The sequence below is a fragment of the Hemitrygon akajei genome, chromosome 30 (genome assembly GCF_048418815.1).
Source record: "Hemitrygon akajei chromosome 30, sHemAka1.3, whole genome shotgun sequence".
NCBI lineage: Eukaryota > Metazoa > Chordata > Chondrichthyes > Myliobatiformes > Dasyatidae > Hemitrygon > Hemitrygon akajei.
Window position 1 is genome coordinate 27,823,254 of NC_133153.1, and position 21,932 is coordinate 27,845,185.

Genomic DNA, 21,932 nt, shown 5'->3' on the forward strand with positions numbered 1-21,932 from the left:
CGTTTGATCAACTAAAGAATAAATATAAAATATCAAACAACACTCTTTTCTGTTACTTTCAATTAAGGGCTTATTTAAGAGATAAACTGGGTCAAACAATGTTAATGCCGAAGCCTAATGAAATAGAAATTTTACTTCAAAACGGAAAAATTAAAAAAATTATTTCTTTTATGTATAATTTGATTCAAAAACAGACAATTAAACAAGAAATTCATAAGTCAAGACAAAAATGGGAAACTGATTTGAATATTAAAATTGATGAAACAAGTTGGTCAAGACTATGCCTTGACAGTATGACAAATACAATAAATGTCCGACTTAGATTAGTACAATACAATTTTTTACATCAATTATATATTACACCACAATAAATAAATAGATTAAACCCAAATTTATCTGACCAATGTTTTCGATGTAATCAAGAAATTGGTACTTTTTTACACTCTACTTGGTCTTGTTTTAAAATTCAACCTTTTTGGATAAATTTAAGGCTTTTACTGGAACAAATTATTGGAATACAACTTCCACATAACCCAATATTATTTTTATTAGGCGATATTGAAGGGATAATACTGAAACCTAAATTGAATAAATATCAGAAAAAAATTATAAAAATTGTACTGGCAGTAGCCAAAAAAGCTATTGCAGTTACTTGGAAATCAGATTCATACTTAACTATGGACTGTTGGAATAATGAAATATTTAGCTGCATTCCACTTGAAAAAATTACTTATAATTTAACCCAATATCATATTTGGATGAATATGATATATTTTTGAAAATTTGGCACCCTCATTTACAAAAGATAGGATTAAATATATAGGTCCTTCAAAGATAAAATTATTAGCTATTTGGGGAAAAATAAATAAATAAAGATATATACTAAAGCTATTTTGAACATGGAGCATGTGGGGATCTTCCGATATCCAGGCAATCTTTCTCTCTTTCTTTCTCTTTTTTTTAGATAGGAATGTTAAGGGGGGGGGAAGGGTTAAGGGGAGGGGGAGGGCTGATATTAATTTTCATTACTCTATTTTTCTATTTATTTTATGTAATTCTGTTAAAAATTTAATTAAATTTTTTTTTAAAAAAAAAGTAGAAATGTCAACACAACAAATTGAGCCTGGCTATCAAGAAGTTTTAAAATGATGTTTACAAAAACAATAATGCTTTTCTACAGTAACGCAAGAGAGGCTGCAGATGCTGTGAATCTTGAGCCATATACAGACACACAAAAGCCTGCAGGAGCTCGGGGAGCATTTATGGAAGAGAATAATCAGTGGACATTATACACTTCATCAGGACTGGAAAGGAAGAGGGCAGAAGCCCCCATGAAAAGTGAAGAGGAGGGGTTGAGGTAAAATCCGGCAGGTAATGGGAGAAGATAGGTGTGTGGGAGGGGGTGTTGAAAGTAAATTCCCAACAACCTCCCTCTCTCACCTGGATTCACCTATCACACCTGACAGCTTGCGTCCTTCCCCTCCGCTACCTTTTCATTCTGCCCACTTCCTTTCCAGTCCCTGTTTATGCTGCCTGACCTGTTGATTTCTTCCAGATTTTTGTGAAAACTAACTGCAGGATATACAGGCAGCATTCAGCTTTGTTCTCTCAGAGACAGTGTCATGTTTGCAGAAAAATCTACTCCATCACTTAAAACTGTATTATTGTTATGCCAATTTTCCTTTTTTTGTGCAATCAATTTAACAGAAACTACCTCTAGAGTAACCCCTAATAACAATACTCACAGCAGGTGGTTTAATGTGAGAATTAACAGGGAAATAGATCATTTATGAATAGACCTATTGTTGTCAATACTAACTGTAATTCTCCATTGTATGAAGATGATTACCATATCTTACATGCATTCTATTAGAGCCTTCCTCAGAGGTTTGTTCAAGGCACCTGTGTGCAAAGAGAGGTACTACTGCCTCCAATAATTACTAAGGGAAAGGTTAATGTGAGGTTATGATGTGTTACCTCAGCAATACTAAGGATGTGTGCGGTCCCTCAGAAAGCCGGAAAATTCAATTTCATCTGCAAGTGCTTGACCTATTTACCTTTCTAATATAATCTATTGTGCCTCTACTAATTAACCTAATATATTTCCTCACTGCTAATTAGTTTGGTCAATTTTCATGCCTCCTACCTTCAAAAGTGCGCTGACGGCATGCCATCTCATAAAGGATGCAACCAAGCGACCAGATGTCAGACTTCTCATTGTAGCACTTTCCCTCGCAGATCTCGGGTGAGAGGTAATGAGGAGTGCCTGCACAACGTAAACAATTCGTCAAGTAAATCCACCCCCCAGCGGCATGGAACCTACGATGCTGAACTTCACTCCCTCCCCCACTACCCACAAACCCAATCCTACCACTGACTTCTACATGTAAACCTCTAACCGCCAGGAACCCTTACTGACTGCCGTAACATTGTCCCTGCCGCACCCTCCTCTCACCTCACCTCATCCCACTGCAAGTCCTCCTCAGCTTGCGTAAGCCCGACTAATGTACAGCCCTTACAGGTGAACATGCATTTGGGAGGCTTGCGGTATGAGTTTGGTGGCTGCTGCAGGCATCTTCTGCTGAGTGGGAACTTGGTTTGTTGCTGCATTTCTGACTTGCAGACTATTTGGGTTGCAAACAGTTCACCAAAATGGAACACAGCCCGAATGTCCACTCTCAGCATGGTCCGAATTGACCAGCAGTTATCTTTATTTATATTTGCACTTGTTGTCCAGCTCACCTGCCATTGACTATCCTTCTCTCTACATACTGGCCAGGATCGCCCCTTACTGTGGAACGTCTAAGGCTATGGAAAACATTCGAAATGGCCAAACCTCTAATACTCTGCAATGTACAGTCCACTGTTCAATTTGCCACGTTGCAGCACATACTTCCCACCCCTAGCCAAGATCAGGTTCTTCCGCCCAACCCTATCTGAGACCAGAAGCCTTCCCCGACCCCTGCTAGAGATCAGGTATCCTCCCCCCACTCTTAACTGACACCACGCTTCATCTCTTGTCCTTACCTGAGATCAGGTGCCTTCCTCCCAGCCCTACCTGAGATGAAGTGCTTTCCATTAACTGCGGACTGGAGACTAGCTCTTTGATCAGAAAAGTGGAGTGCTGGTTAAAGGGTGAGGGATCAGGACACGCTGATGTTCACTAGGTGTGCAATACATGAGTGGCTGAATACTTACAGGCAGGTGCAGCAAGAGAGTAAGGGCAGATTGTGCGTCAGCCTTTATTATGAGAAGGCATGGCTGCAAACCACAATAAGTGGCAGAGAATGCTCAAAGGACTGGATGACATACTCCTGTTTGTATTTGATAAGGCATAATGTTGCACAGATCATAGAACAGTAAAGCTCAGGACTTTGGCCCACAATGTTGTGTCGAACCAATTAAACGAGTAATTAAATGCCTAACTAAATGGATCTCTTCTGCATGTCCCTCCACTCTCTGCAAATTCATGTGCCTACAGTATCCAAGAGCTTCTTAAATGCCTCTCTCATATTTTGCCTCCACTATCACTCCTGGCAGCACAACTCAGGCACCCACAACTCTCTATTTTTTTTAAACTTGTTCCGGACATCTTTGAACTTTGCCCATCTCACATTAAATGCATGCCCTGTACTTATAGACATTTCAACCCTGGTAAAAGCATACCAGCTACCTAATATATTTAACCTTCTATCAGTTCTTCCCTCAGCCTCTGCCACTCCAGACACTTCCTCCCACCTTTACTTAAGACTTTCTCTTACTCTTACCAGGTCCTTTCTCCAACCTTACCCAAGACCACATGTCTTGGTCATGATGTGACTCCAACACTAACCCTTTACTCTAAAATGCCACTAGCTCTTTCCATACCTTTTTTTTGTGCTTCAAGTAAAACTCACCCAAGATGGTATGTGCCTCACTTCCTGTCATCATCAATTTGGCCACCCCAAAATCTCCGAGCTTCACTTCGCCTTCTTTGGTGAGGAAAAGGTTGGCCGTCTTTAGATCTCGGTGTAACACATTGTGTTCATGTAGGTAACAGGTTGCGGCCACCATTTGCTGGAAGAGGTTCAGGATTTCCAATTCTTCCAACTCTCGATCCTGCAATGAAAGCACTGACACTTTGGAGAACAGGGTGACACTGCCTGTGCCAGCATTCTTTCTGTTGTAACATGAACGAAGCTTCTGGACAGACACTGAAGCTAGTGGATATGAAAGCATTTTATTCAACAAAAACGAGCAGCAGGCCTCATATTAACACATATAACAAGCTGGAGGAACTCAGCAGGTCGGGCAGCATCCGTGGAAACGAGCAGTCAACGTTTCGGGCCGAGACCCTTCGTCAGGACTGAAGAGGGAGGGGGCAGGGACCCTATAAAGAAGGTGGGGGGAGGGTGGGAAGGTGAAGGCTGGTAGGTGTGAGGTGAAAAACCAATCAGAGGAAAGGTCAAGGGGTGAGGGAGGGGATAGGCAGGAAAGGTGAAGAAGGGATGTAAGGGGAAAGCGCTGTGTAGTAGAAGAAGGCAGAATCATGAGAGAGGTGATGGGCAGCTGGAAGAGGAGGCAGAGTGAAAGTGGGATGGGGGAAGGGAGAGGGAGGGAATTACCGGAAGTTGGAGAATTCAATGTTCAGGCCAAGGGGAATTAGGGAAAATTATAGATGGAATTTGAGCTGAGTCTAATGACATAATCACGGGTGTAGAGAGAGTAGAGCAGTGGGTTAAGCATGCATCCTTGAGGTCTGTCTGCCAGTGTTGATTGTCAGCAAGGAAGAGATGTTACTTCCGATCCACACTGACTGTGGTCTCCTGGTGTGGAAGTCAAGGGTCAGCGGCAGAGAGAGCTACAGAGGCTCAAGTTTTGGAGCTTGTTGAGTAGAACTGAGGTATGATTGTGTTGAACGCTGAGCTGCAGTCAATAAACAGCAGTCTGAGGTAGGTATTGCTATTGTCCAAGTGATCTAAAGCCAAGTGGAGGGCCAGTGAGATTCCACCCGCTGTAGACCTATTGTGGCGACAGGCAAATTGCAGTGCATCCAGGTCCTTCCTTAGGCAGGAGATGATTCCGAACATGACTAATCTCTCAAAACACTTCATAATAGATGTGATGAAGGCACGCTCTTCTGCTAAGATGGATAATTCCACATGTTCCTGCATTGTATTCTATATCCCATTTCCCAGATGTAGAACATGGAACATAGAAGATTACAGCATAGGAACAGGTCATTCCACCTACAATGTTGTGCCAAACCAACCAAAAAGCAAATCAAAACCACCCGAACCCCAATCCCTCCAACCTACACCATGTCCATATCCCTCCATCTTCCTTACCTCGATGTGCCTATCCAAATGTCTCTTAAATGCCTTGACCCATAAACCTATCTCTTTATCCTCTTCACAATTTACTGTACTTCCTTAGTATTTTTGTGTTATCAGCATACTTAGTAGAAATTCCAATCAGCAAACATGTAAATGGACCCAGAGCTGCCAAAGCAAGTGCAAGCATGGGATGAGTTTTTCTCTTGACAGTTGCTGGCTGTCTAATTTGCTGAGTATTTCCTACATTATTTTAATTGAATAATCAAAGTTTGCTCTGCACCTCAACTGTGGATGATACTTAGAAATTAATTGAACAGGAATGGTAACTGGATAATGAGTTTGGATTCTTAAAAGGTGTCCACATCAAACTCCATTTGAAATGGTTAGCTGGATTAGAAACAGAGGCTGTTAGGAAATCGAGTTGGTGCAAAGAAGAACCACATTGCTTGACTCCACATCCACTGCATTTTTTACTATAGTTTACCATAAGACATGGGAGCAGAATTAGGCCATTAAGCCCATCGAATCTGCTCTGTCATTCTATCATATTTTATTTATTATCCCATTCAACCCTATTCATCTGCCTTCTATCCATAACCTTTGACACCCTTACTAATCAAGAATCTATTAACCTCCACTTTAAATAAACCCAATGACTTGGCCTCCAAAGCTGTAAGTGGCAATGAATTCCACAGATTCACCACTCTGGCTAAAAAAAATCCTCCTCATCTCTGTTCTAAAGTGGTGTCCTTGTATTAGACTATAAGACATAGGAGCAGAATTAGGCCAGTCAGCCCATCAAGTCTGCTCCACCATTCCATCATGGCTGATCCTGGAGCCCACTCAACCCCATATCCTTTGATGTCCTGACTTAACAGGGAACTATCAATGGCCGCCTTAAGTTTACCCACGGACTTGGCCTCCACCGCAGTCTGTGGAAGATCATTCCACAGATTCACTAATCTCTGGCTAAAAAATTCCACTTTACCTGGGCTCTAAAAGGTCACCCTTCAATTTTGAGGCTCTTCTCTCTAGTGGTGGATACCCCCACATAGGAAACATCCTCCCCACATCCACTCTATCTAGTGCTTTCAACATTCAGTAGGTTTTAATAAGATCCCATGCATTCTTCTAAAATCCAACGAGTACAGGCCCAAAGATGCCAAATGCTCCTAAAATGTTAACCCCTTCATTCCCAGAATAATCTTCGTGAACCTTCTCTGGACTCTCTCCAATGACAACACATCCTTTCTGAGATATCGGGCCCAAAACTGTTGACAATACTCTAAGCCCTTTGAAATAAATGCCAACATTGCATTTGCCTTCTTTACCACAGACTCAACCTGTAAATTAACCTTCTGGGAGCCTTGCACAAGGATTCCTAAGTCCCTCTGCATCTCTGATGTTTGAATCTTCTCCCCATTTAGATAATAGTCCGCATTATTGTTCCTTTTACCAAAATGTATTATCGTACATTTCCCAACATCTGCCACTATTTTGCCCATTCTTCCAATTTGTCTAAGTCCTGCTGCAATCGCATTCCTTCCTCATCACTACCTACCTCTCCACCTATCTTCATATCATCTGCATACTTTGCCACAAAGCCATCAATTCCATTATCCAAATCACTGACAAACAATGTGAAAAGTAGTGGTCCCAATACTGACCCCTGAGGAACACCACTAGTCATTGGCAGCCAAACAGAAAAGGCCCCCTTTATTCCCACTTGCTGCCTCCTGTCTACCAGCCATTCCTCCATCCATGCCAGTATCTTTCTTGTAACAGCATAGGATTTTATCTTCTTAAGCAGCCTTGTGTGTGCCAAATTATCAAATGCCTTCTGAAAATCCAAGTAAATGACATCCATTGGCTTTCCTTTGTCCACCCTGCTTGTTTCTTCCTCGAAGAACTCTAACAGATTTGTCAGGCAAGATTTCCCTTTACAGAAACCATGATGACTTTGACTTATTTTATTGTTAGGCTAACTACCCTATGATTTGGGCATTCTGAGCCTTCAAATCAAAGAAGAAAAATCTTGGAGTTGTAGTTATGTGAAAAGTGTGAAATATATATTTTTCTGCTTTACTTGAATCTGCCTTAATAATGTTGATATAACATATAATTACAGCAAGCACTGGGAACATGCAGTCAATTCCACATGCTTATTATATAAATGCATAAGGCAAACAATTCATGTAAGTGGATGTTTAAACCAGTTACTCTGCCCCTCAGGATCAGTTACTTTGGCTCTTCCTTCAACGTGATATTCAATAAAAGATCAGAATTAAAGCTTGTTCTCACTTAGGGAAAACAGTTTTAAACTAGCTCTACTTGGAAATCTTTTCCATGTCAAGTACCTGCTGTGCCAAATACTGTGCCAGTGTTCCTCCCTCTGCATATTCCATCTCAATCATCAGTACACCATCCTCTTCAAAGCTGTCATAGTAATTGATGATATTAGGGTGGTCCAGCATGGAAAGTACCTTTACCTATAACAGAACGAAAGACAAAACTAGATATATGTTCACACTCACCTCATACTGACTTATCAATTCTGCATTGTTCACACTAATACACACTAAACCTTAAGGGCTGGGGGTGTACACACTCATTCACACTGACCAGAGTATCAGGGCTTCTCAAACTCACTTACACTAACCATACAGTTGAAGGTTGATATACTTATCTAGTTATCATGACAGGGCATGAGGCCATTCAGCCCATACTAGCTTTTAGCACAGTAATCCAATCAAGGCCATTCATCGTCATCATCATTATGTGCCGTGTCGTATTGACATTGATGACTGTGGTCCTCTCTGTGACCATGATTGTTCTTGCCAAATTTTTTTCTCAAAAGTGGTTGGCCAATGCTTTCTTCTGGGCAGAGTCTTTACAAGACTTTATCAATACTCTTCAGGGGCTGTCTGCCTGGTGTCAGTGGTCGCATAACCAGGACTTGTGATATGCATGAACTGCTCATACAGCCATCCACCATCTGCACCCATGGCTTCACGTGACCCAGATCGGTAGTGGGTGGGGGGGGCCTAGCAGGTGCTACACCTTGCCCAAGGGTGACCTGCAGGCTAGCAGAGGGAAGGAGCGTCTAACACCTCCTTTGTTAGAGATGTATCTCCATCCTGAAAATTAAGACCATTACCATACTTTATTCACTCACATATGCTCCTCTTCTCTTTTTAAAAAATTATTCTGTCACGCATCTACATTAGGGACCATTCACAGCAATCAATTAGCCCATTAGTTCACATTTCTTTAGGATGTGATAAGAAACTGGAGCATCCAAGAGGAAGAACATGTAGCCTCAGGGAGATGCACTTGAGATCAGGGTCAAAGCTGTGTCACTGGTGCTGAGAGACGGCCATGCTAACCATTGTTCATCCAACCCAATCATGCAACATGAACCACTGTACCTTGACACAGTATATCACATCGTTACCAACTCTGCAGATAAACTCCTGTAAATAATTCAGAGTTAAACACAAACCTCATTCAATGCTCTCTGCCTTTCAATGTGGTTCAGCTCATGCATATTGATCTCTTTGAGAATGACCAGTGAGTCATCGTCCTTCTTCCGATACAGAACTGCTGTCCCATAGGCTCCTAGCAGAAGAACAAGGACTTTCATCAAATAATCTCTCTGGCATGTGAAACTTGACCTTCAAACTATTTCTGGAATTCTTGTGAAGCATTTCAGTGTTTCCGGAGTGATCATAAGACAGAGATCAGATACTCACCTGCATGAGCATGATGAATCAATTACCACATAGATGGCTAGCATTTATTCCCTCAGCACCAAAGTGAAATTCCTCACTGTTGTGATGGCAGTTGAACTATCTTGACCATAAGAATGTAAGAAATAAGAGCATGAGTTGGCCATCTGGCCCACTGAGCCTGCTCCGCCACTCATTAAGATCATATCTGTGGATCTACCTAGCTACCTGCCTTTTTCCCACAACCCTTAATTCCCCACCCATGAAAGAATAAAAATAATATATTTTAAACATATCTAATGAGGTAGCCTCATCTGCTTCCTTGGACAGAGAATTTCACAGATTCATGGCTCTCTAGGAAGAATAGTTTCTTCTCATCTCTCTACTCCCTGATCTTGAGCTTATAACCTTTTTTAAAAAAAAATACCTCTTTATTGCTTTTACAGAATGAAAAGAAAACATATTAGATCATCCATAGGTTTGAAAGTACAACAAAGTTAAAGAAAAGGAAAAAAACATAAGAAAGCAAAAAAACACACAAAAAATGCAAAAACCTTGCCATTTAAAAAAAAAGCAGTCAATTCAGTTCGTTACTTTCATCACCCTGAATAGTGTTCTCCAGAAACTTGTAGAAAATGTCCCAATTTTCCTGAAATTTGCCAAGTTTGTTTTTGTAATGTAGCTTATCTTTTCTAGAGCAAGATAAGAAGTCATTTCTTTCAGCCATTGTGAGACTCCACTGGTTGTTGTATTCTTCCATGAACAGGCTATGCAACGTTTGGCTTCTAAAAAAACAAATATTAAGCAGAGACCTTACATTTTTGGAGGTTACAAAATCCTTTGGATAAATATTCAGAATACATAATTTAGGATCAGGGGGCACCTTTTTTTCCAATAATCTGACTAATCAAATCCAGCAACTTCTTCCAGAAGCAGATTATCTGGGGGGGACTCCCACATACAATGGAACGGAGACCGCTTTTGGTGATTACATTTAATGCATGTGTCTGGAATGTTGGGGTTAAAGTGATGCAACCTGACTGGAGTAACGTACTGTCTGGTTATCCATTTGTATTGTAGTAATTTAGAATGAGTGTTGAGTTTATACCTTCTAGTTCTAGGATCAATTTCAGCAAAAGGTACAAAGGTGGACAAAGTTTCTAATATATGATGTATGCAACACAGTCCAATTTTAACTGATATCCCCAACAGTGAAATTCTATTGCAGACAGGACAGTCCTTGTGCACACTGTTCACTAACTCCACAGTTGCCAGGTGGAAGACGCCACCATGTAGGGTGCAGGTTCTGAGGGCCCTGTGGAGAAAGGTGACATGAGGTAGAGTGGCAAGTAAGTAGACTGGAGGGAGACAGGGTTGTAGCATTGATGGACTAAAGTAGCATCGGAGTTTGACAGAATGGGGTTGGGAGTTTTATCCAACTTCAGGTTGAGATGGGTGTGGGTTGGTCAGACAAGATTGGATGGCAAGGAGGGTTTGCGAGGGGGTAGTTGGACAAATGAGCTGAGACCTTAAAGACAGGGATGATGCTTGTGGAAATGGTCATCACAGGACATTCTTAAAAGCGAACATGCCTACAAGCTTTTATAAGATAGAAAGATATTAAAACAATTGAAAGGATGAAGAGAAAATTTACAAGGATGTTACCAGGACTTGAGGACCTGAGTTATAGGGAAAGATTGAATAGATTGTTGTTCCTTTTCGTGCCTTGTGGCTCACTGGGCTGCATTTTCTTTGCCGTTTCCTTAGCATTTGTCTGTTTTTTTATGAGGCCGAGTTGCTAGCTTGATGCTCGACCCAGCACGGATGGAAAGTGTGCAAGAGGCTGGGAGGATTTGAACCTGGGACCACTCACCTTGAAGTCTGGAGCTGATGCCACTACACCACCAGCTGACTAAGAAAGGTTGCTGGTGTAAGAGAATGAGGGGAGATTTTATAGAGGTATTCAAAATTATGAGGGGTTTAGATAGGGTAAATTCCAGTAGGCTGTTTCCACTAAGGTTAGGTGAGACGAGAACTAGAGGTTAAAGGTGACAGGTGAACATTTTAAGGGGAATATAAGGGGGAACTTCTTCACTTGAGGGTGGTGAAAGTGTGGACCAAGTTGTTGGAATGATTTTTGGGTTTAGGTCGTTTACATTTAGCAAATGGCTTTGGCTACCAGTCTTCTGTTCCTTGAAAATGTATTGTGGATTTAACTTGGAACAATGCATTCCTAGAAGCTGTGAATCCCAGTCCACAGACCTGCTGGCATCTGTGGGATGGAAGCGAATCAGAAGGTTTGAAGTTTGTATGTAGCTTCAAAAGAAAGCATTGTCTATACTTTGTAAATATAGACTGTCCTTCGTGTTTAGCAAATAAATATCGAGCCCCACGTTGGGCCAACAGACCTTTCCACCAAAAGCATCTCCATATGATGCCCGCTGTACTTGGTTTTGTTGAATAAAGAAGCTGCTTAGTATCTACCAGTAACTCTCTCTCCGGTCACACAACAACATGAGCTTCCAGCTGAAGTGGTGGATGTGGGTTTGATTTCAACACTTATGAGAAATTTGGGTAAATAGATGAATTGGAAGGGCATGGAGGGCTATGGTCTGGGTGTAGGTCAGTGGGGTGAGGCAGCATGATAGTTCAGCATGGACTAGATAGGCTGAAGGGACACTTCTGTGCTGTAGTATTCTATGATGCTGGCTTTTCTCAGTTAATAAATGCCTTACACTCCATAGCAGTCAATTAGATAAGCATGGACAATTTTAACTGCTGTGAACGCATACCCCACCTTTTCAATTATAAGGTCAGATCTGCGTCACCACATTCTGTGCCAACCATGGCCTTGACTAAGCAAACATTAAAACAAGTGCTACATGCTGTGTAATATGACAGTGGCAGCCCATCAGCCTCACCGAGTGTGTATGAACATATAAATTAAGTGCCGGAGCTGGCTACTCAGTCCCTGCTCTGCCACTTAATGAGGATCAGCATGCATCAATGCTTACGTGGCTGGATTAATAATTCACTATGGAAGATGGGCACTTTAATAGCTGATTTAACTGTGACTTTGAAAACCAAAGGCAACCTTATCAAGCATCCATTAATCTTTCCCATAAAAGTATACAGAAACTCTTTCTTCCACCACCCAAAGACTCACCACCCCTGAGAGAAAAGGTTTTATCTCAACTCTGTCTTAAAGAGTGAGCTTTTACTTTTAAATAAGGGCAGTATGTAACAATATACAGTTCCATTGACCAATGTTCAATCTGCCACTGTATGTAAGGAGTTCGTACATTTTCTCCGTGACCACACGGTTTAACTCCGGGCGCTCCAGTTTCCTCCCACAGTCTAAAGATGTACTGATTTGGATTAGTAAATTGTGGGCATGCTATGTTGGCGCCAGAAACATGGCAAACCTTACTGGCTGTCCCCAGCACATCCTCGGACTGTGTTGGTTATTGATGCAAATGGCATGTTTTACCGTATGTTACGATGCAAATGTGACAAAAAAGGTAAATCTTTATCTTTTCTTTATTGGCCCTTTTTTCTAGTCTCCCATACAAGAAAACACTTTATCCACATCTTCTTTGTAAAAAAACACTCTGGATCTTCTATGCTTTATTGGAGTCCTCTCTCACATATCTAACATTCAATTGTTAAAAGCCTAGCCTAATCACCCTATCCTCATAATACAACCTGCTATTTTAAGCTACTTTCTATACATTATCATCCTTCATTCAATACAGAGACTTATACCTTATGTTACGAATGTGACGCAACTCTGAGGGGCCGAAGGGTACAAAGTCGCCCCCTCCTTTTTGAGAATCGCAAGATCGCTATTAATTCGGGTCTGGGACCCAGGAAATGAGAGAGAATCCACAAGGTTTGGAATGTGTCCTGGCCTCAGCGAAACAAAACCACTGATAACGGCTATTGTCTCTTGGAGACGGAATTGTGTATTGAGTACTGTACTATTCATTGAAACCCCTCAGGGGACAACCAGAGTGGGCTGGTTGAGGGATTGCATCATCCCAACCTGATTGACATCTGAGACCCCATGAGTGAGGATAAAAGAGGGTCTAGGGAACAACCCCTTTAGACGCACCAGGAGAAACGCTAGAAATCCCGTGACAGCGTTTAATAGCGACAGCCGGTGGGGGGCTTGTGTGCGTCCTCCCTTGCCTGGGTTGGCGGGCTCACCACGGAAGAACGGCTTAACTAAAGGAGAGGCCACAAGTGAACGGCCACACCAACGGGACTCCTGACGGATCGAAATCATAAATGGAAAGCCGGCAAGTTTTTCTCCCAAATCTCTCTCTCTCCAACCATTGCAACCCAGCGGTCCCCAAAAGGCTGCAGCCTGCATGAACTGAGTGACTTTTATATTTCCATCGGACAATACATTATCCCCTAGACAACGATAGAGCTTATTTCTTATTGATTATTATTATACCCGCACTTTTAGATTTAGTATTGACGACGTATATTATCTGTATATTGGCATTGATATTATTTTTGTGTATTTTTACTAATAAATACTGTTAAAAATAGTATCATCAGACTTCAACGGACGTCTCCATCTTTGCTGGTAAGTGACCCAGTTACGGGGTTCGTAACACTTATGTTCTCACTAATATGGTCTTCCCGTCTTTGTTTTCAATTCTTTTAGCAAAAATGTCATTCAAAGGAAAAATCTGACCCAGGTGTGGTCTATATGTTAAGTAATCAGTGTTTTGATAGTATTCCGTTGTGTTATGATGTTGTCCATCATCAAACTCATAGCTAAACTGAAGCTCAGATCTCCGATTTAAAACCAAACTAATTAATATGTCATATACACTGAAGATAATCTCTTTGGCAGGTTGGAATACTGGATGAGATTCATGCTTCCAACTCTAGGGTTCCCGTTGTCATGTTGTCTTGCACACCAAGCTCACCTTTTCCCACTACGTGTATCTTTTCAAACTCTGCCAGTGTCTGGGGATGTGGGCGTTTCAGCTTATCACTTTCACAGTAGAGATCCAGGATGTGCTTCTTTATACTTTCTGGCATCTGGTTTGGACCTGTCACCAGCTTGTTGTCCAGTAGGCTTCTTGCCATGCCAACAGAAACACCTGAAATAGAAAACCGTGGTTTAGTTTTTCTTCTGATCACCCAAGAGGTTAGTAGAGTTTACAGAGAGCTTGGTTTGGATGTACATCAATGGTTAAATTGCTGGCTTACTCATTCACCATGGCAACTGGACTATTCATTTTAATCAATTTAATAAAATTTGAATGAAAAGCTGGTATCAGTTAAAGATGACGATAAAACTACTGGATTAACCATAAAAATACACCACCTTCACTACTATAGAAAGCAATTGCACTTCTTGGTCTGGGTATGTGTGAATCCAGGCCTGCTGTGGTTGACTCTTAACTGCTCTCCGAAAGCACCTGGCAGCTTATCCTGTTTTAAGATGCAAGAGGGATGGCCAATGAATACTGGGCCTTGTCAGTGATATTCATGAACCTGTGGGATTTTCAATCACAACAGGCCCTGGAGGACAAATCATGTTCAAGGATGAGATGGGTATGGGTATATTTCATAATGTTAATGGGATCAAGGGAAGTCGGAACAAGGCTGGATTAGGATGAAGCTAGTGAAGTGGACGATCTGCTGTGGTCACGTAGAATGAAGTTACAGTGGACTCCAATTAATTGGACCCTCAGTTAATCGGGGTAGCCGCTTATTTGGGACAGCTCTTAAAGAACAAAAACTAAACAAGGAAATATCTGGGATTTCCTTTGTTTAATTTATTTTGGACATGTTGCTGTTTAATTTTGACAGGAGACTTGTTCCTAACTAGCATCAATCACATGCACTTGTGCGGTCATTAGACACTGCACCATGCTTAGAGCGAACACCTCTTAAATACCGTCAGTTGCATGTGTTTATATTCAAAATACAGTAATTTATGGCACTGATAGTTGGCGAGAAATAAGCAGAAAGACAATTCAGATCTGTTTTGATCATTGTGGTTTCAAGCGTTCCGGCTTGAAGATGTGAGAAATGGCTGGGAGTGAAAATCAAATGATTTCACTATTTCAGCAAGTTAGGAACTACAAAGAATGTGAAGGTATCAACAATCATTTTAAATGTTACTATGAAATGAAGATCTGAAGGATACAACAGTTTCTAGCTAGCATCAGTCACGTGCACTACACAGTGCTTAGAGCAAACAGTTTTTAAACCATGTCATTTGCATGTGTTTGGGTTATGTTATTCATTTGGGCTGACTGATGTCGAATTAAAAAGATGACTTTTGACACTACTTCATATAGGAAGCCAGTGAAGGCAGTCCATTACCTGTAGTCAGTGTCTGTGCTGATTTTGTTCAAAAGAACACAGCATCATTAAATGTTTGAATTACTCTGTCGATCACTATTATGAACTAATACACATTTATAGTACTATAGTAACATTGGTAGTATTCCAATTTGTTCTGTATTTCATTTAAATACATAATTTGTTACTCAGTTAAACTAACTATTTCCATGAAATTTTGGCTAATTGGGCAGCCGCTTAATTGAACCAAAATGTACTGGTCCCCATGTGTCACAATTAACCAGAATCCATTGTATTGCCATGTCCGTATATATTCTATGACCCCAAGAGCTTCTTTCCTCTCTTGTCCAATTTGAGAACAGACATCAGTAGTTTCCTTCCCCGATCGTGTCCACAGTTCATTCTGCAGGGTACGAATAGTACCTGTGCAAAACCCCCTTTGTAGAGGCTTTGGGGGAAAGAATGGAGATGTTTATTGAAGAACAGAGTTTTACTTTTTACTCATATCTACTTTGTCTCACTGGATTAACCAAGCAAATGATGGCTCCAAACCTCCAATTACACCAGTGCAGACTTAGCAATATGACGACAATATTGAAATTCCCTTGAACCTATAATTAAAGTACAGTGCAGTATTAGCATAACAGCAGTAATTAGTTAATTACTTTGCATCCTACTGATAGTACACTTAACAGGCCCTGACCTCAGAGCATTACTGCTGTAAGCTTAATTATAAATAAATTATTTTCAAAACATTAACTCAAGCTGTATCTAAATTTCTTTAATGAACACTAGCTTTAATTTAAATTGGGATGGAATACCAATTTGCATTATTCCTCCTGAAGTTTCTGTGCCTTAGACTGGAAAAATACTCTTTACTTAACATTGTTCCTAACAAGACATTATCAAGGGACATTGAGATTTGTGTAAATTAGCCTCAGAATCTAGCACTCTATTCAAACAGATATAGTTTAATCAGATTTTATGCAAATTCATCTAGAACAGGAACATGATTTATTGAAGAGGTCACAGCAGTTCCACTAAGCAAAACAAGCACCTGTCTTTTTTCCCTCTCAAGACCAACAGTACCCAGTTCAATTTGATTGCTAAAAGAAAACAAACACTAAACTGAAGGTTTTTAGAATTTAACAAAAATCAATATGTGTAACCAGCAAGCGGTTTCTTACTCTCAATCATACAAGGACGCACAAACAGCTTGACCTAGACAATTTCTGCTTTAATACTATGAGAAGTTCAGTGTTTCTGAAAAGATGTTAACCTGGTACACCATGTAAAAACTTCCTAAAATTCCCTGAGATTCATTTTCTTGTGGGTTTTCGCAGTAACTATAAGTAAGCACATCGAATCAACGAAAAACTGCACACAACAAAGACAAATAACCAATGTGCAAAAGACAACAAACAGTGCAAATACAAAAAAAGAAAAATAATAATAATAATAATAATAAGGCAATAAATATAGAGAACACGAGTTGCAGAGTCGTTAAAAATGAATCCATAGATTGCAGAATCAAGACCCTGATGGTTGAGGGGAAATACCTGTTCCTGAACCTGGTAGTGTGGGACTTGAGACTCCTGTACCTTTTTCCTGCTGGGAGTTGCAAGAAAAGTGCACGGCCTGGATGGCAGAGGTCCTTGACGATGGATGTTGCTTTCCTGCGATAGCGCTCCTTGCAAATGCGCTTAGTGGTAGGGAGAGCTTTACCTGTGATGGACTGGGCTGTATTCACTACTTCTTGCAGTTTGTTTTTCCCGTTCCTGGGTATTGGGGTTCCCATACCCAGGCCATGATGCAACCAGTCATTCTACTCTCCACTGCTCATCTCAAGAAGTCTCTCAAAGTTTTAGATGGCATGCCGAATCTGTGCAAACTTTTAAGAAAGTAGGGGTGCTGCCATGCCTTCTTTGTGATGACCCTTACATGCTGGACCCAGGACAGATCCTATGAAATGATCTGGTGAAGGGGAGGCAGTGTCCAAGTTGCAAGGTCACTGGCCTCCTAGAATGACAGCATGTTTAATCACCAGAGTATAACTTTTCAGCTGAGTCACTATTTCCTTTCCTCCTCTTCTGAAGATGATATCCATTAACTTTCAACACCCTGACCCTCACCTCACCAAGATGCTCTTAAAAACTACCAGTCTGTTCTAGACACATCCAGTCTCTGGGGTCAGGAGCCTTTTGTTAAAGTGGATAGGGACTTTCTGGTAACTCAAGGCAGAGAGAGACCTGGAAGAGGTATTAACAGGACTGGATGAACGGAACTTCACTTTTAAAAGTCTGCTGCTTTTCTGGGTAGGCTGCTTTATGTTGGAAACCTATCAACTCATAATCAGGTAGTTTCAGAAACTGGCATTTCCACTACTAATTTCTGTTGCCCTGCACCGTACTTGGATTTTACATTATACTGGGGACAAACTGTTAAATGTCAACAGTCTTCCAGGTCCAATTCCACATGGTGGCAATGAAGGATGAGAGTGCCCATCCAATCATTCCTTGTAGAAGGTCTCTAAACTTAGATCTACCCCTACAATCTCCCATGACAAGGCAAGGACCAACGGTCAAACCCATGATTAGCGAGTCCTGGGGTCGAGGCCTGAAGGTCAAACCTGTCTGTAATCAGCGAGTCCTGGGGTTGAGACCGGATGGTCAAACCAGTCCTGGGGTTGAGTCTGAAAGTTAAACCCGCGATCGGTGAGTCCTGGGGTCAAAGCCTATGGTCAAACCACTGATCTGTGAGTACTGGGGTAGATATCCAAAGGTTGGCAAAGCCCAGAGGGCAAAGCTGAAGGCTGAAGTCCGGAGTTCATTGAGTTTGGAGGTAGAAAGCCTGAAGGTCAAAGATCAAAGTCTGCGAGTCCGGAGACAGAGGCTGGAAGGTTGGGTCTGCGAGTCTGGGCCAAGGACTGGAGGCTGGAGTCCTGATGACCAAGAGTCTGAGAGTGCAGGCCAAAGCATTGGAAACCTGGAGACAGCCTGTCCAGGGGGTGTGCGGGTTTGGATGTATAGGAAAGGTACTTGTTTTGCTGTTGTTGGATTGGTTTGTTCTGGAGCTATTGTTGTTGCTGCTGAAAATTGAGGACATTCTATGTCAGTGCTGGAACATGTACCAACACTGGTTGGCTTCCCCTGCACATTCTTAGGTTGTGTTGGTTATTAATGCAACAGCACACTTCGCTGTACGTTATCTCATTCTTATTCAGTTCCTTTATTGTTGTTCTTCCATTTCAATGAATGAGCTCATTGTTCTTAATTCTAGTTCTGACTTCCTGCAACTCAAGATGGCCAACTCCCTGTGTAAGAGCTATGGAATTAGCACACGTCCATGTTATACTTCATGAAGAGTCTGATGCTAGAGTGAAATTGGAAAGTTACCAATGAAGTGTAACCAGCAAGTTTGAGACTTCAAAATTTGTACAGGAATCCTGAGTTTGGTGGAACTCATGCAGGGAACTGCAGGCATTTCCTGGTAAGCTCTGGACCATTAAGATAATCACAGTTGGTTTTGTTTGAAGGAAATTGTCTTACAGCTGTGCAATGATATATTTGGTTTGGAACGTTCTGCCACAGTGAACATGCAAACCAGTTAAAGCATCTCCAACACAACACAACAAAGTGTTGGTGTAAAACCAAAACCTTTCCATATGACCATTAAATCTGAGTCTTAATGGGAAGAGATGTCTTCAGTGTAAATTGGAGAGAGAACTACTCCACCAGCCAATTCTTTGCTAACTGGGTCTCCAGCAATGAATTCAATGTACATCCCTTTCACTATAGCACCTCAGCACAATACCTAAACCACACTGTGAACTAAATGCACCTTTAATGCCACTGAAAGACTTGTGTCTGATTGAAGAGACCTTTGTTTAAATGGATATTTCACAGGGAAGAAAATCATACATGTTGTTGCGTGAATGAAATCGCTGGAGAAAATTACCGGTAGATACAAAACAGCTTCTTTATTTGACAAAACAAGGTACAGCAGGCATCATATGGAGACACTTTTGGTGGAAAGGTCTAGTGACCCAATAAGGGGCTCGATATTTTATGTGGCAAACATCAAAGGACAACTCCATATTTACAATGTATGGCCAATGTTTTCTTTGAAACTACATACAACCTTCACACCTCCTGATTCACATCCACACCACAGACAACCAAATGAATTTTAATCAGCATTGTCCAGACTGGGATTCACAGCTTTTAGGAATCCATTGTTCAGAGCTGCACTCCAAATTAAATCCACAATACATTTTCAGACGTGAAGACTGGTAGACAAAGTCAATTGTTAAATGTACACTATATGTCCTAAACCCAAAAATCACTCTAACAATACAAGATTAATATTAACATAAGAACTTACCTGGTACTACCACACATTTTCCCAAAATGAGATGTTAGTTAAGGCAAATAACAATCATTTGTTTGTTAAAAACTGGTTAGTCATTTCCCATTTAGAATGTAGGAGTTAATTATTGCTCCAAGTTCTGATAATTCAGGTAAATAATTAAAAGACCCCTAGGTATAATTATTTCTGTGATTCTTCTGTTTGCATGAATGACTAAATGTTGGCAACTTCCCAGTAAAGTATTTTGTTTATTTCCTGAATTGTAGGCATTGCTGGCATAGTTGGTACTTTTTGTCCATCGCAAATACCATTGAATTGAATGATTTGCTTGGCTATTTCAGTAGAGCAGTAAAAGACAACCATATTATGGTGATAAGGAGTATCATCCAATTTTTGAATGGACATTGAACCCATGAACACTATCTCACCACTTTTTTTTTATTTTTATTTTTGCACTACTTACTTAACTTTTTAATATATATAGTCAACAAATGTATTTATTATCAAAGGTTCATTAATTATGACATATGTCAGTGATATTAAACTTGATCCTGATTCTGGAACGGAGGATATTGGTGAGCTAGACGGGATTTTTTTCAACAATCCAGTGATCTCATGGTCACCAGTCTCAATAATAACTTAGCAGCCCATGTTTATTTGGTAAGCTCAGTTTCCTTGCTGTTATACATCCCGGCCTGTGGGTAACCAGTTCGGTAACATACTGTAAATACACCATGTGAACGTACAACATCAGGTTACTAATGCAGAGTGCTTGAAATACTAAGCAGATGAGGCAGCATCTGTAGACAGAGAATCATGAAAGGCCAGCGAACCTTCTTCGAAGATGGAAAAGTGAGTAAGCAGGAAGAGAAAGGAAAAAAACACCAGAGTGGAACTGTGAGATATGGAACACAGCAGACAGAGGAATCAAAAGAAAATGCTGCTGACACTTCAGGAAGAAAAAAGTGAATTCAATACTGGGTCTTGAGTACGTAACTAAATTGAAGATGAGATAATATTCCTCCAGTTTATATTGGGCTTTATTACAAAACTATCAGACACCCAAGCCAGAGAGATCAGATGAGAGAATTGGAATGAGTAACTAAAATGACAGGCAACTAAAAGCCCAGGGTCATCCTTGAGGCAAAGCAGTAACCCAACCTGCACTTGGTTTCTCCAATATAGAGGAATCAACATCTTAAAGAGCAAGTAGGTAGGAAGATATGTAAGTGATTCAGTGCTTCACTTGAAAAGGTTAGTTGGATGCCTGGATAATGGGAAAGAAAGGATAGGGGCTGTATTCACTGTGGCTGCATGGTAAAGTTCTATGAGAACTGGAGTGATTGATGGAAGACCAAGGAGTCATAGAGGGAGAAGGTGCTATGCAATGCTGAAACCAGAGGAAAGATAACTCCAGTAGTGGGATCTCACTGAAGATGACTGAAAACTACAGAGGAAGATCCACCAAAAGTGGAGGCATATGGAATGGAAGATGAGTACAAGAGGAATTCCCTCCTGGCTCTCACTCAGGGGAAAGGGGTTGACAAAGGAAGTGCACAAAGAGAGGAGTCCAGTCAATTATGCTGCAGAGAAGGCCATTGTTAAAGAAGGTGGACGTCACAAACACTATCACAAAAATTCTCACAATCTTAAAGGATGGCAGGTAAATGGAATAAAGTCCCTACAGGAAAAATGATGGGAGGAGGTGTAGTGGAGATAGCTACAGGAGACTGCATCCTTGCAATAAATATTTGTTGATAGTCTCTTACCTGGAGATGGAAAGAGACAAGTTGTGCTATGGAAAAGTCAAGTACAGACCATGTAGAATTGGAAGCCATTCTGGCTCTCTAGGTTCCAATTCTTTAAATCTCTTGACATTCTCCTTTTTTCCCCACCTTCAAGACATTCCTTAAAATCCAAGACACTGCTTAAGTTGCCCAAGTACACCCATGTGACCAATTAAGCTACTAACCCATATGCCTTTAGAACGTGAGCAGAAATGAGGGAAATGAGAGGAAACACGTGCTCATGGGAACACGGAGCCTCCTTACATACAATGGTAGAATTGAACCTGGGTCACTGGGGCTATAATAGCATTATGCTAACCACTACACTACTTCTCATATTACCTGGGGTCAGACTTTGTCCTATAGCACTGCAAATGCCTGAAGATGATTTACTAAGT

At 41.0% G+C, this 21,932-nt stretch overlaps 1 protein-coding gene across 9 annotated transcripts in view; it reads right to left on the bottom strand.

Moving 5' to 3' along the window:
- The window catches only part of LOC140718907 (serine/threonine-protein kinase Nek8-like), a 168,264-nt gene that overhangs the window by 139,999 nt on the left and 6,333 nt on the right, over positions 1-21,932 (bottom strand). For 7 of the 9 annotated variants that reach the window (XM_073033197.1, XM_073033198.1, XM_073033193.1 and 4 more), the window contains 5 exons: positions 13,990-14,166; positions 8,818-8,933; positions 7,673-7,804; positions 3,897-4,098; positions 2,147-2,266 (listed from right to left, as the gene is read on the bottom strand). In XM_073033197.1, the coding sequence (XP_072889298.1) occupies positions 2,147-2,266; positions 3,897-4,098; positions 7,673-7,804; positions 8,818-8,933; positions 13,990-14,166 (747 nt within the window). Of the gene's footprint in view, positions 1-2,146; positions 2,267-3,896; positions 4,099-7,672; positions 7,805-8,817; positions 8,934-13,989; positions 14,167-19,762; positions 19,817-21,932 lie in introns of those variants that run through there. The other 2 variants (XM_073033200.1, XM_073033202.1) reach the window with 2 other exon arrangements.